The sequence below is a fragment of the Musa acuminata genome, chromosome BXJ2-1, assembly GCF_036884655.1.
Source record: "Musa acuminata AAA Group cultivar baxijiao chromosome BXJ2-1, Cavendish_Baxijiao_AAA, whole genome shotgun sequence".
Lineage (NCBI taxonomy): Eukaryota > Viridiplantae > Streptophyta > Magnoliopsida > Zingiberales > Musaceae > Musa > Musa acuminata.
In genome coordinates, this window is record NC_088338.1 from 9,611,872 (window position 1) to 9,627,547 (window position 15,676).

The 15,676-nt window shown below is 42.9% G+C and overlaps 1 protein-coding gene across 1 annotated transcript; it reads left to right on the forward strand.

The window, feature by feature from the left end:
- Window positions 1-8,060: 8,060 nt before the first annotated feature.
- LOC103990202 (probable linoleate 9S-lipoxygenase 5) lies at window positions 8,061-12,140 on the forward strand. Its single transcript, XM_009409276.2, has 9 exons — window positions 8,061-8,360; window positions 9,030-9,319; window positions 9,418-9,661; window positions 9,736-10,074; window positions 10,143-10,228; window positions 10,298-10,405; window positions 10,493-10,797; window positions 10,902-11,165; window positions 11,250-12,140. Exons 1-9 carry the CDS (start codon window positions 8,147-8,149, stop codon window positions 12,016-12,018), a joined length of 2,619 nt encoding a protein of 872 aa, XP_009407551.2. The 5' UTR covers window positions 8,061-8,146; the 3' UTR covers window positions 12,019-12,140.
- The last annotated feature ends 3,536 nt before the right edge of the window (window positions 12,141-15,676 follow it).

Genomic DNA, 15,676 nt, shown 5'->3' on the forward strand with positions numbered 1-15,676 from the left:
CAACTTTCGAAAAGTGGGAAAGATGATCGAAACTTCAGATTTACGGTGAAGAAGATATAACCATATGTACTTAGTGAAGTGATCTACAAAAATGACATAAAATCTGAATTTATCAAAAGACAGGATTGGGGCAGGGCCCCAAACATCTGTATAAATAATTTTAAATGGTTTAGAGAAGGAAATGGAAGATGAGCCAAAGGGCTGTCGATGACTTTTATTACTAAGACATGTATCACAATGCGTTATAGAATTATGCGATTTAAAAATAAAAAGAGAGAAACGAGAAAATAATTTCTGCTGAATAAAGGACGAGAGATTACCAAGACGACGATGCCACATATCAACTGGAGTCGTAACAAAAGAATGAATAGTGGGCTGAGTTATTTGTAGAGCTGACGGTCATTCGTAAATATTACCTCTATTCGGGCCTTGGACCAAGGATGCCCCCGTGCTCAAGTCTTTAACAAGAAAGGAATTAGGAAAGAATTCAATTGAAGTATTGTTATGTTTGCAAAACTAAGAAACAAAAAAGAGGTTGCGTTTAATATTAGGGGTGCATAAAACATCATCGAGTATAAATGTGGTAGTATCAGAAGTAAGCGTTGTGGAACCAGTATGAGTTATAGGAAGGCCTTTACCGTCACCAATGATAAAATCTTCATCGCCACCATAGGGATTGTGGAGAGACAAATTTTGAAGATCAGAAGTGATGTGATGGGAGGCGCTAGAGTCCACATTCCAGTTGGGCTAGCTAGTCGTCAGAGTAGTGAGGAGATTTGTTTGAGACCAATGTGACGGAGCAGAAAGGTGAGGTCGAGACCAATAAACTTTAGCGGAGTGTTCGATTTTATCACATAGTTGGCAGATGACCCGTCGTTGTTAGCTTGGAGGGGCAGGATGCTAAGGCGGACAAGTATTGAAGTTGCCACTTTACGAGAAGTTATGATTAAGAGGATAGGGGAGGTGTTGCATGAGACCCATAGGATCAAGAATACCTTTGGTGATGTTCGGAGGGTATGAGTGTTCTTCCTCTTAGACGTATGACTGACTTGAGCTGTGATAGTCGGTCCGGGCAATTTGTCCGCACACTTCAAATACATCTTATAGTCAGTCAACTTGTCATAGAGTTCTTCAAAGGAGACTAGCGAGTCGCGTGCCCGAATTGCAACCACCAATTCCTTATAGTCGTCTCCAAGACCATTTAGGATATGGATGATGATCTCCTCATCACATAGGGAATGACCTATCAAAGCCAAGTCATCGATGATAACTTTGATATTTTGTAGATAATCAGTGATAGTACTTCCCTCTTGTTTGGTCACCATCAGTTTGGATAGAAGACTGAGCTTGCGAGTACATGAATGATTCACCAAGGTTATTTGCAGTTTAGACCACGCATTGGTAACAGTCACACATGCATAAATCAATGGAGCGACGGATCCAACAACTAAGACTTGAATAGCTTGGAGGATGAGACGATCTTGATGCAACCATAGTTTATGAGCTGGATTAGATACTGGACTAGGTTCTCTAGGGATGTTGAGCATGGATGGAGGATAACTGAAAGAGCCGTCCATGTAGTCTAGCAAGTCGTATCCAAATAAGAGATTAGAAAATTGAGTCCGTCAGAACGTATAGTTACCACGTTTTGATAATTTAAAAAGGATTAGTCTAATAGCATTGATGGAGATAAGCTATTTAGGAGAAGAACTACGAGTCCCGAAGAAATAAGAATTATAATATTAGAAGAAGATGCCGAAGACATCCCGGACCTTTTTTTTTTTTTTTTTTTTTTTTTTTGCGCCAGATGAACTTGATGGAAGATGGAGGAAATGGTTGAAGAAGTATGGGAGAGAGAGAGGCTTCTCAGGATGTGAAATTGGGAGAAGAAGAGAGGAAGCAGATCTCTACCGCTGCAGCTACTGCAGAGCTCTACTGGAAGGCTTCATACCGTCAGCATGCGTAAGGAGATCAACGAGCTTCTTCTAAGCTCCAGGAGAAAGGCTGCTGCCCGATCCCCGCCGAGCGAGGGTGTCCAGGCTGGAGAATGCCAAGTGGTCGGCGAGTCCGGATCAGGGGCGGCGCTCGAAGGGAGAGGTAAGCAGCGGCGCTGCCCTTTCCAGCCGGAGGAGGAGGCGACAGGGGATGGGCAGGTCTTCTATCCGCAGGGAGCAGTCCTTCTAAAGATGTTCTTCCCAGTATAGGTGGGCGGACGGAGGAGATCTTCCCGATGGCGAAGAATTCTCGCAGCAGGAAAGGCAGCGGCGAAATGTAGATTCCACTAGCTCCTTTGCCAGAAGAAGCAGTCGCAAAGCCACCAACGGATGTCCTAGCAGCGAGGTCGGCGAGGACGCGGTCGATGTTGGACTGGGTTTGCTTGCTCTTAAAGCTCTTACTGCACTACTGCAGCGCAGATGTACACAGCGGCGCAGCGGTGCTGCCCTGCACGTTAGCATATCTCTGCTGTTGCTGACGACGGCAGCGGTTCGGGTTGTGCGCCAGCAGCTGCTGTTGTTGGCCGGGATGCGGCCGCGGAGTTGCGTCAAGGCAGAGAGGTTGGCGTCGGCTGCTGCTGGCCGAGGGAGCTTCGGTTCTTGCTTTTCTTGTGAGAGAAACAGACGTCGCAGCCGGCGGCGGTGGCGAAGGTGACCTGCGAAGGAAAAGATGGGCCGGAAGGGGAGAAAGAAGGGGAGGAACTGCAGCGGAGGAAGGAAGTCAACACCAGTCGAAAAATACGGGCCGGAAGGAGAGAAAGATGGGGAGGAACTATAGCGGAGTAAGGAAGTCAACACTAGTCCTTCCGACTTCCACACCGACACCCAGATGACCAGCGAATGGTTCAAGCAGAACTGCCTGCATCCGCAAAAGATAGCTGTTCAGGAAGAAATGCTCTCATACTATGTTAGAAAATGGATAGTGACAGAAATTACAAAAAAATTATATTTTATGAATATATTCTTTTTCTTATTTATACGAAGAAGGATTTCCGTAGATAAATTTCCTCATATAATATTAGATAAATCTCTCTGCTACACTGTAGATGGACCCTCTTGTCGACCCTTCTCTCACGCCCGTGCGACAGACCCTCCGGCCACATCTGACGGCCGACATTCTTCGTCACGCCGATCACTGGGTGCTGGCAAAGATTGGAATCCTGACAGACCCACTGTGTTACTGCCACATCTGACGTCCGACATTAGATCTACTTCTTCCTCACCCCAGATCACACGGTGCTGGCAAAGATTGAAATCCCGTAAACCACCAACCTTATGATGATAAGTCTTATTATTATGAATCTCACACAATACTAATCTCACATAGTACTTACTACTTATAGTACTTTATCTTTCACATATTCAGACATCTTATTTGCAGTCAACAAATCATCATAACTTATGCATTAGCCCTTTATTATGTATTGGTGTACAGTAAAATGAGTCTTGTGATATTTAAAAGGGAGTCTCAATGGACTTCTTCTTTATAAACATTCATTACTTCATCTCAATATCTTCGTCAATGATGATTGGGTAAGTAAAATTGATGATACAATGTTTACATCAACCTATATTATCTTCCTTTGAGCAAATCCAATCAATTGAAATTCTAAAAAATAAAAAACAATCGCAAGATCTACCATTGAAATTGAATACCGAGCTATCACCACCATCACTTAGAATTCAACTAAGTCACTAATCTACTATAGGAATTTGACATCATCTCAAAATCTATTCCTATAATATACTGTGATAATGTCGATGTTGATGAAAAGAAAAGAATAGAAGATAACAATTATTGAAGAAGCTTTATTGAAATAACTTTAGCTTGAATATATTAATATGTCCCTCGATGGTGCTCCTATCAAGGATACCAATCTTAGATCGATGCAAAGAATGGTTTACGAGCCAGAAGCTTCGTGAGTAGAGCAAGAGCAGATTGCTGCTGCTGTTGTTGCTGTTGCTGTTGTTACGGCTGCGACGGTGACAGCTGCAGTAGAGGAGAAAACTATAGCAATAGAAAAAGCCATAGCAATGCTGTAGCAGAGGAATAAGCTACGGTAGAAGAGGAAGTTGCAGCGATGCTATAGCAGAGGAGGAAGCTGCAACAGAGAAGGAAGCTACAACGATGCTATAATAAAGAAGAAGGCTATAGCACTAGAGAAGCAATGAGTCGACAACGAGAAGAGAGCTTGCTCTAGGCAAGTTTCCCTCAACAGAGTAGAGAGATTTCCTCATATAGTTGGGGAAATCTTATCTTCTATCAGATGCCACCTACCTATGCATCAACCCAGTATTCCACTCACATGAAACACATTATCATTGATTTACACTTCGTCGAAGATCAAATTGTCAGTCATTAACTATGTATTTCTCACATACATATTTTTAAGCAACTAGTAAACACCCTTACAAAACCTCTCACCCATAAGATATTTCAATAACATCAATCCAAGAATGATATTCTTGACAGAAACTCAATCTTGTGATGGCATAATAAAAGATCATGATAAAGATACACATACAATAACATTCTTGTTTTCTTATATCCTCAATCAATCTATGATTTGAGAATCAATCATGGACTTTAATAATTGATTTCATTGTATGATTTGAATATATGATTAAAAAAATCTGTTACTCAAAATATATAAGTACTTTATCTCCTTACGAATGATCAATATCTCTTTCATAATATGTTATTTAGTTCTACGCATCGCACTAATATGTACTTTCCAAGCTGGTTTCCCATGTGCCCATTACACATATCTTTTATATGTGAAAAAGGTACACGTTAGGTGATACGTAACCTTTGAGGATGGAGTGGGGAAATTTGCCTACACGAATCGATTATGAAAAGGTTTAATGCATTCTACAGAAAAAGCCCAAAGTGACGCATATCGCCGTACGTAATCTGACAAGTTTATGCACCACAATAGAGAGTGAGACAGACATCGCGTGGGGTATGAATTAGCACTATGTTGGGTGTGTTAATGCATCCAACAGACACGCAAGACACGTTTATGCACCACAACACAGAGAATGAAATTGTGGGGTATGAATTATTACCTTCTTGCGTTGGTTCATGCATTCACAACTTCTTGCGTTGGTTCATGCATTCACACGTTTATGCACCACAACTTCTTGCGTTGGTTCATGCATTCAACAGATAAGCACCACGAGAGAGAGAGAGAGAGAGAGAGAGAGAGAGGGAGAATGTGTGTGTTCATGTAGGCTATGATTGACTCCATTGCAACCACAGAGAGAGAGAGAGAGAGAGTTCATGTAGAGTATGAATGACTCCATCATTGCAATCACAGAGAGAGAGAGAAAGAGAGAGAGAGAGAGAGAGAGAGAGAGAGAGATCACGTAGGGTCTGAATGACTCCATCATTGCAATCAGAGAGAGAGAGAGAGAGAGAGAGAGAGAGAGAGAGTACATGTGGGTTATGAATGATGTGGGGGCACGAATGACTCCATCATTGCAATCAAACAAAAAAACCAAGTTGGATGGGTCCAATGGGAGAACAACGTGAGTCACGCACCAAACCAGTTAGCATTTCTGAGACAATTATACCATTTTGTTTAGGTTGGATCATCTTAAGTGTCACTCTCTAATTTAAACTAAATTAAATTTGTTTTATTTTTTCATGAGGATTCATTTTCGTCTCTAATCTTAATGTGACGTTTAATAATGATAAATGATGAAGATGAAATTTAGTGTTATTAGACTCTGTTCCAACTACATTTTTACGACGGCCATCACATCCAACAACATTGCACTACGTTCATCACTCGTCTTAAATCGACATCATTGAGCTGCCGACAAGCTCAGCTCCTGTGTGGGTCTCACAACACAGGCTGCCCTAATCCCTCATGTTTCCATTGTTTTCACCTCTACAGTATATGAAGAAGCTACTTCTGAAGTTGTGGAATCAATGACGAGAGAGAGAGAGAGAGAGAGAGAGAGAGAGAGAGAGGCTGATGACTCATCTAATAAGGAGAGCCGATGACCAATCGATCCGGAAATCTTCTCAATTTAGATGGACCGAATCATATCAAACCATCATCATAGATAATTTTTTCGAATGATTTTATTGTTCTTAATATCGAATACAATAATGATTAATACCAACTTTGATCATCGATCTATGTTGCATAATCAAGTCAATGTAGTTCAATTTCTAAAGTTATTACATTATAGTTCGTCAATTCTCTAAGACGGATCTTATTACACGAGTTTCTAAATATTGTTGGGTATATCTAATATGATCGTTCTAATGTTGAAGTCAGTAATCATTTATGAAATAAAGAATAATCTTTCCTCTCACATTATGTATTGGATTGATTAGGTTCTATAACTTGACTTATGATTGATTTGAAATATTGATAGGTATTGCTTGTTATATGTTATGAATGAGGGTTAAGTTTGAGAGAGACGTGTTTGTACAAAATTTAATGAAAGTTGTTAATGCAAGAGATGAAGAGCAGAGAGATGGATAAGAACATCATCCCCTCTCAAGCCAGGAAGGAGGAAGATGGAAGAAGATATCTCAACACCTCATCATCGAGCAATACATGTAAAAGAATCATATCAGAGCCAAGTGGTGCCAAAAGGGTCACTGTCTATACGTCACATTGTGTACTGCAACACAAGATTCTCATGATAAGGCATTTTATATCTAATTTAATTGGATAGTAATTTTAATTATATTAAAACTCTTCAAAATAATCTTTTTATTTGAATATAGAGTTTAATTTAATATTCCAATAAGAGATACTAAATCTTTAGTCTAGGTATATTCGTTGAGTTTGAATCGAGACCTTCGTACTAAATCGAGAAGATAATTAATCTATTAATTTATTGATCAAAATATTTAAGTTGGGATTGATAATAATAATATTCTTATCAAATTTTTATAGATCGATCTTAACTTTATAATAATCGAAATGTTACAATCTCATCTACCCATTGACAGGAGATAATATTTTAGGAAACTACTGATTGGGATTTGAAAAGATCTTCCTAAATATTATTTTTGTTCCTCTCATGCTGGTCAATTATTGTTTAGTGTCATCCTCACCTAATATTATCCTCATCAACTTTTCTTAAAGAATATGTGAGCCATTGCAATAATTGCTAAGGGACCAACTTGTAGTACATTATTCCTTGTCTCCTTATTTAATCTCCTCTTGCCTATCCCATATGACAATCTCCATTTATTTTTATGAATTTTCTATTAAAAATAAACTACATTTAATGTTTTCTTAGTTTAGAAATAGAGTTTATGGTGTTGAGTGTTTGGAGGAAAACTATATTACATGGAAAAAATATATATATAATTATGTATGACGAAAGATGTCTTTAATCTCTCTTTCAATAAAATCCCATCACTCTTCCTCTCTCTTTCAAAACTTATGGGGTCATCATCCTACATGAGCTGTCAGATTAAAAAAAGAGGCACAGGCAGTCTAGTGGTGCAACTTTTTCCACATCTTCTTTTATATTCCAAGCAAACTTGCACACTTGAGCTTTCATTTTTTTTGTTTTGCAACCTTTCTTATCAAGACATTAGAAGATCATTACATCCTTTTCCACTCAAATCCTATGAGATATTGTGTGTTTGGTACTGAGAAAGAGATGATTACTTCCCTGTTTTTTGGTCCAAATGATAAAGCAAATTCATCAGAATCATGAAATATAATTCAGAAATGTAAACCAAAATCTGAAAGCAAATCATGTCCATCAGCTGAATCAAGAAAGACCAAGAAGCAAACAGCACTCCCCATTCAATTCAGGGACCATCTACTGGGCTTGGGAACAAGAACAGTAGAGGAGTGATGCAGGAAGCTACGAAGCTCTGAAAGCTCATAGCAGGTTGAAGAAGACTCAGCAGGAGACGACGTCACGTGGTTCACATGGTAGAAGTGGGTCCACCATGGGGTCCATATGATGTGGCCATCTGATGCGTCGCCTCCAACATGGCATGTGACTTGGGACAGAAACATAGATCGTTCGACGCTTTGGCTCCCCATTTGCCTCTATAAGTACCTCCCTATAGCCTCCAACACATCCTCATCTCAAGCAGTGCATCTGCTACTTGTTACTTCCTCTCTTCCTCTCTCGCTTGGGTTGGTGTATCGGGAGGCAAGATGTTGCACGGCTTCTTTGACGCCATCACCGGGAAGCACCATGAACACCATGAAGCCCCGAAGTCGTCGACGACGGTGAAAGGCTCGGTGTTGCTGATGAAGAAGAACGTGCTGGACTTCAACGACTTCAACGCCTCGTTGCTCGACGGCCTGCACGAGTTCCTGGGGAAGGGCGTCAGCTTCCAGCTCGTCAGCGCCACCGTCGCCGACCCCCGTGAGTTCCTCTTCCTCCCTCATCTCTCTCCACCGTGGCTTTTGGCAGGCTCGACTCGGGGAGACCACCCTTGGTTGTGTAGACTCAATCAAGGTTAGGTTAGTTGGTCGGTGAGTTGACGCCACCCCTCGAGTCAATGTGAAGGCCGTGACTTCCACTGGCTCCTTAAACGTGAAGGGACGGAAAGCTCGATGGGCATTTATGGTGATCGCCATGAACATTTATAGCCAATATAATTAATTGCCCCCCAAAAAAAAAGGTAATTTTTAGACATAATAATTATATGTGGACCCCTTATAGATCCTTAAATATCTATTTATCCTTTAAAAAACCTTTTTTTTCCAATTTAATAACAAATAAATTTACTCCACCAAAGCAAAATCCAACGTCTGTATTCTTCCGTGAGTTGTGGAGATTAACGCTGAGTACCCAACTTGATCTGAGTTTTGTTTAGTCTGCCATTCCAAACCACCGTTCAACATCACAATCTATGGGCCCAAAAGTGGTGGGAATAGTACAATTATTATTCCGATGATGCCTTTGGATGTGACACAGAGACAGAGATGCCATGTTTCTTTCTCTTGACAAACCCATAATGCAAACATTTAAGATCAATAGCGGTGCTAATCCTCATCTCGGATGTAAATGATGATGATGATGATGGAGCAGACAATGGAAACAAGGGGAAGATAGGCCCACCGGCATACTTGGAGGAATGGATCACGACGATGACGTCGGTGGCCACCGGCGAGACCAAGTTCACCGTGCACTTCAGCTGGGACGAGAGTCAGGGCGTCCCCGGAGCCATCATCGTCAAGAACAACCACCACTCGGCGTTCTACCTCAAGACCATAACCTTGGAGGGCGTCCCTAACAAGGAGCATATCCATTTCGTCTGCAACTCTTGGGTGTACCCCGTCGACAAGTACAAATACGACCGTATCTTCTTCGCCAACGACGTACGTATTACGTATCCGATCTTGCATGTGTCATACTCTGTTTCATTCCATGTTTGATTGATGTTTATGCCGCACAATACGATTTTAATTTACTGCAGACATATCTTCCGAGCAAAACGCCGGAGCCACTGAAGCGATACAGGGAGGAAGAGCTCGTCCACCTCCGGGGCGACGACGTGACCGGGGAGCTCAAGGAACACGACCGCATCTACAACTATGCCTACTACAACGACCTCGGCAACCCCGACAAGGGCCACGACTACGCCCGCCCCATCCTCGGCGGATCCCAGGAGCAACCTTACCCACGCCGCGGCCGCACCGGCCGCCACCCCACCAAGACTGGTACGTCTGCTCGCTCGCTCCCGTGGTGTGGCCCGATGTGGATGCGCGTGACCATGGCAGCTTGGTTGTTGCAGACCCCAATTACGAGAGTAGGCTGCCGCTTCTCAGCCTGGACATATACGTTCCGAGGGACGAGCGATTTGGGCACCTCAAGATGTCTGATTTCCTCGCGTATGCCCTCAAGTCATTGACGCAGTCCCTTCTCCCGACTCTCAGCGCCGTGTTTGATACGACTCCGATGGAGTTCGACTCGTTCAAGGATGTGCTGCAGCTGTACGAAGGCGGGCTGCCGATTCCTCAGAGCCCCGAGCTCGACGAGATCCGCAGCCACCTGCCCTTCGAGATGCTCAAGGAGCTCGTCCGCACCGACGGGGAGCGAGTTCTCAAGCTCCCGCTTCCCCAGGTCATCCAAGGTAGTCGCGACTCGCTGCTCATCAGTTGACGTCGCAGGTGTGTGATATATGCACTGGTCATGCTGCAGAGGATAGAAATGCGTGGAGGACCGATGAAGAGTTCGGAAGGGAGATGCTCGCTGGCGTCAACCCTGTCATCATCAGCCGTGTCCAGGTAATCCACGGCTTCGTACGTGTTCCCTCTCTAAGAGGGAAGAATCGCTAATGAGCTCTAAATTTGCAGGAGTTTCCTCCGGTTAGCAAGCTTGATCCGAAAGTATATGGCGATCATACCAGCTCGATCAACGCATCTCACATCGAGAAGAATCTTGAAGGCCTTACTGTGCAGAAGGTTGGTGGAATCCATGCGCTCGCTCGAAGGTTGTCGATGCGACGGGATGGATGATCCTGACATGGATTGCTGCTGTCTTAATTACAGGCAATGAAGGAGAACAAGCTCTTCATTTTGGATCACCATGATGCCTTGATGCCGTACCTGAGGCGCATCAACTCTGGTTCCAACAAGATCTACGCCAGTAGGACCCTGCTGCTGCTCAAGGATGATGGCACTCTGAAGCCACTTGTCATCGAGCTGAGTTTGCCGCACCCTGATGGAGATCAGCACGGCGCCGTCAACCGTGTCTTCACACCGGCCGAGCAGGGCGTGGAGGGGTCGATTTGGCAGTTGGCCAAGGCTTATGCTTGCGTCAACGATTCCGGCTATCACCAACTCATCAGCCACTGGTATATGTGCACATATATATGCTCGTAATGCGATGGAGGAGTTTTCTTCTTCTACTTGCAAGGATGAGGAGATTCATTCATGGTGGGAGCTTGATTACTTGCAGGTTGAACACGCACGCGGTCATTGAGCCTTTCGTGATCGCCACCAACCGGCAGCTCAGCGCCGTCCACCCAGTCTACAAGCTTCTCGGCCCCCACTACCGTGACACCATGAACATTAACGCATTGGCGCGTCAGACCCTCATCAATGCCGGAGGCGTCCTGGAATCGACCGTCTTCCCGGGAAAGTACGCCATGGAGATGTCGTCCGTGGTTTACAAGAGCTGGAAACTGACAGAGCAGGGGCTACCAGATGATCTCCTCAAGCGGTAAATGTTCATGTGGATTTGGTCTCCTCAGCCCACGCAAGCGTTGGCTTCGTGCTTACGGATGAGTTGGTGATGTGATTGCAGAGGAGTTGCGGTGGAAGACCCGGCGAGCCCGAACAAGCTCCGCCTACTGATCAAGGACTACCCCTTCGCCGTCGACGGCCTGGCAATCTGGTCTGCGATCGAGACGTGGGTCACCGAGTACTGCTCCATCTACTACAGCAACGACGCGGCGATCCGCGCCGATGTCGAGCTGCAGGCCTGGTGGAAGGAGGTCCGCGAGGTCGGCCACGGCGACAAGAAGGACGAGGATTGGTGGCCCAAGATGCAGACCCTGGCGGAGCTGGCCAAGACCTGTACCACCATCATCTGGGTGGCCTCCGCCCTGCACGCGGCGGTCAACTTCGGGCAGTACCCCTACGCTGGCTACCTCCCCAACCGGCCCACCATCAGTCGGCGGTTCATGCCCGAGCCGGGCACGCCGGAGTACCACGAGCTGGAGAAGAACCCGGACCTAGCGTTCCTGAAGACCATCACCAGCCAGTTCCAGACCATCCTCGGCGTGTCACTCATCGAGGTCCTGTCGCGCCACTCCTCCGACGAGGTGTACCTTGGGCAAAGGGACTCGCCGGAGTGGACCACGGACCGCAGCGCGCTCGAGGCGTTCGAGCGATTTAGCCATAAGTTGATCGAGATCGAGAATCGGATCATAAGCATGAACCAGGACGCGAGCCTGAGGAATCGCACCGGCCCGGTTAAGATGCCCTACACGCTGCTCTACCCCAACGTCTCCGACTTGACCGGCGTCGGCGGGCTCACTGGACGGGGAATCCCCAACAGCGTCTCCATCTGAGCTCGGGGATTCGATGTGCGTTTGGTTTGGCCAGTGCGGCAGTATCGAATGTCACAATAAGAGTGTGCTTCCGGTGTGAGGAACTCTCGAGAAAGTGAATCTGAAGAGGGATTGCATGTGTATTTTGTGTGTGTGTGTGTGTGGTTTACATCTCAATCTCTTGCATAGGATGAAACACAATTAGGATAGTAAATAAAATCCATCTCGTATATTGTAAGATTTAGACGGATTTAGGGAACATCAAATCCAATCTTACGATAAGAATCGTCATAATGAACATGATGAGGATAATAATGGCGACAAGACTCGGACTGACGTCAGCTGCCCCAGATGACGTCTCACGCCTCGATCGATCCGACAGCACCTGGTCAAACGGACCAGAACACCGGCCGAGGCGCATTAACGTTCTGCTCAGGCTCGGTCGTCCACGCCACGCCAACACCAGTGTCGGACGCTACCAGGAGTACGAGCCTGCCCCCTGCAAGCGGGCACATCAGGAAACATGAAGCTTCCCTATAAATACCCTCGTGTCCTGAACGGGGAGGGAAAGAAAGAGAGGAAGACACAACTTAGCTAAAGAAACCCTCTGCAACTATCTACTAACTTGATCGTCGGAGGGGTTAGGTCAAGCTCCCCGATCCGACCTTTGTGCAGGTGCGAAGCCGGAGGTCCCCGCTGAACGCGCAGGCGAGGAGTTCTCCCCCGACGGAAACGACTGCCCGTTCCGATCGGACACCGCAACCGACCACCTCAGTAGCCTCGAGGAACGTCCATGGGAGATCCCCCACCATCCGGACCTGAACCAAGTCGCGTCGGCCCTGAAGCCACGGCTCGAAGTTGTTTACACCAACAAAAGAACATAATAAACTTTTTTATATAATAACATTGACACATTCCTACCTTCTATAGAAATTAGTTTTAGTTTGAAAACTAGCAAAGTAATTCACTTGTGCTAATTGCACAAAGTGACAAATTGTTGCATTGAAAGTGATATCATATAAAACAACAATAAGTCCCAATATGTTTGTTTTCTATTGTAGACATCGAATAAAACTCCCAAAATCTTGAAGTAACAATTATAATCAAACTAATATTTTATCAATAAGAGCATGATATTCTCCCTCCCTCGTACCTAAGTGACCAACAATGTGTTATTTCTTTTTTCTTCAAAAAAATCTTAGAATCATTCTTTAAAAAGAGCATTTGCCTACTATAAAATTATTTACCTCCAAGCTAAGTAGAGTTATATCATCATGCTATACAAGAGTCCTCGACAAACTCACCTACCTTAATCACTCGATAAGATATAGATTGAATCTTCTCAATTACCTGATGTGATCATTCCTAGTCCGAATATCTTTCCACGTTTCTAAAGGACCAGATCTCCCAACCCATCGAGGACTAATTCATCAATTACAAAGTCTCGTCATTGTCTTCCTTTTTTTTTTGTACTTTAATATTCTTAGGTGTACACTTGTCTTATTGATGATATCTAGGTTTGGCTCAAGTACTTATTTGGATATTTCTTCCTTGAAGTTTTCTGATCTAGATGTAGGAAAAACAACTTTTGGTGGAATGAAAGGATTACATTCGTGTCACAAGTGTCGGGGAAAAATTTGTTAAAGCGAAATATTCTTTTTCCTCTTTATGTATCAAAATGAGTTTCTCATCAAAATGCCAACTTGATATCCAAATAAAAATATCAACCAGCACAGCGTAAACAATAGAGCAAAAAATCAATCATCCAATATGGAAAAAATCACGAGACCATAGTCCACCTCAAACTTCCACTATCAATAATAATAATAACAGATTTACAATAGGTATTCTCTAGAATAACTAAAGGATCATAATAATATCAAGATCATATATCTTGGCTTAAATAACATATCTTCATAGGGTAGATCTCCTCAAAGAGAATTCTAGGTCTCACAAAATAGGTATAGCAAGAAAGTATCTCAGAGAGGGTAAAATATAGATAACACCATTAGGATTGTAGAGCTTACTATAAGGAAGCTTCATATAAAATTTGGACTAAAACTGACAACGTTTGACTACCGATCATCAAGCAGAAATCTCAAAAACCTTATTTTTTTTCTATATTTCTCTCTCCTCTTTTCTTTACACGCCATCGCACACGTTCACTGTGCACTCTCACACTGCACTCATTCACAACCTTATCTCTCTATCTTTTTAATTTCTGCCTTCAATTAGTGATTTGAGCTCAATAGGTCCAATTGGACTCCAAGCCACATATGAGCTAGACCCAACAATAAGTAAGGTTTATCTAACCATAAGATATCTAGAAGTTTATTAAACAAGTTCCCTTTGCACTTTTGATATGCTTCGAGGATGGTTTAATAGTCATCTCAGTCAATTTATTTTCTACTGAACTAAATTTTAGGGTGATTCCATAAGCTTAATAGAACTTATTGACCTAATATTACTAAATTATGTTTTATTATTTTATTATTAGTAATGATGGATCTTAGGATCCCAAATGTAAGTGATGATATTTTTCTAAGCAAAGCTTATGACTAGCTTCTCAATGATCAAGGCTAATAGCTTGACTTTAACTTATTTACTAAACTAGTTATATCTGATCCTTCCACTTTAAAAGATTACATCGGAATCTTTATAGTTATCGATTTTACTTATCATAACGTTATCGATTTTACTAACGAAATAAGAAAATAATAGATAAAAAAATAATTTTAATATTTTAGTTGGTGGTGATGGAAGGCGTCAATAGTGACGAATGATGACATAACTGGGGTCACGAGGAACTGTTGTGGATGAGGAGAATGACAATGAGAGGTGAGGCTTGTTTTGCATCGTGTAGACATTGGCTTAGTTGTCGATTGATGGAATGATCGTTCGACATCTACATCGATGACCATTTTGTTGCTCGACGACTGCGTCAACATCGATGTAAATACAGAGTAATCCTCACTCTTGGGTTTAAAACTAAATGAAAGTGAACCTTTCTCTAGTACCAATTGTTAGGATCAAAAGCGGCATTAAGAGGGGAGGGTGAATTAGTGCAGCGAAAACTTTCATAATTTTAAAAAATTATTCGTTTCGTTTAAAACCGATTCCGACGAAAATGGTTTCGATTCAATCTGTTTCGGAGATAAGTTGAACTTGAAAGCTTTCCTACATGAGAGTAATATGGAGATTTACAGTAATTTAAATTGTACAAATAAAAAGCAAACCAAAATTTAGAGTGGTTCGATCAATATGACCTATATCCATTTTCAGATTCCTCCTTCGACGAGATCATCGTCGTCCTTATGTTTTTACCTTTTATTTTTATTTTTTAAAATAAAATCGAGGATGTTAAGATAAATAAATCTAAATATTTTACTTTCGTAATTACAATCATATTAATATAATTTTTTAAAATATAAAAAAATTAAAGTACTAAAGATAATTATTTAGATGAAGTAATCTACGATTAGCCCTTTGCATGAGTGCAACTTAATATGCATGTTTCGTTTAAGTGATATGTTGTGAATCCAATCTCCAATCAGATGATGAGTGGAGCCTTTGAATCTGAACCGTTGGATACACGGGGGTCACGTGTTCACGGCCGCGCGAACTTTCTCGGTTCATGAAGAAGCTTCTCGATGCACGGGGTCTGTGCAACGGCCTTCCC

Bases quoted from the DNA above. Each gene is read 5' to 3' on its own strand.
- LOC103990202 (XM_009409276.2), top strand. From the start codon at position 8,147: ATGTTGCACGGCTTCTTTGACGCCATCACCGGGAAGCACCATGAACAC. The intron at 9,320-9,417 runs GTACGTATTACG...AATTTACTGCAG, and splicing joins GTATCTTCTTCGCCAACGAC to ACATATCTTCCGAGCAAAAC. The intron at 10,229-10,297 runs GTAATCCACGGC...CTAAATTTGCAG, and splicing joins TCATCATCAGCCGTGTCCAG to GAGTTTCCTCCGGTTAGCAA.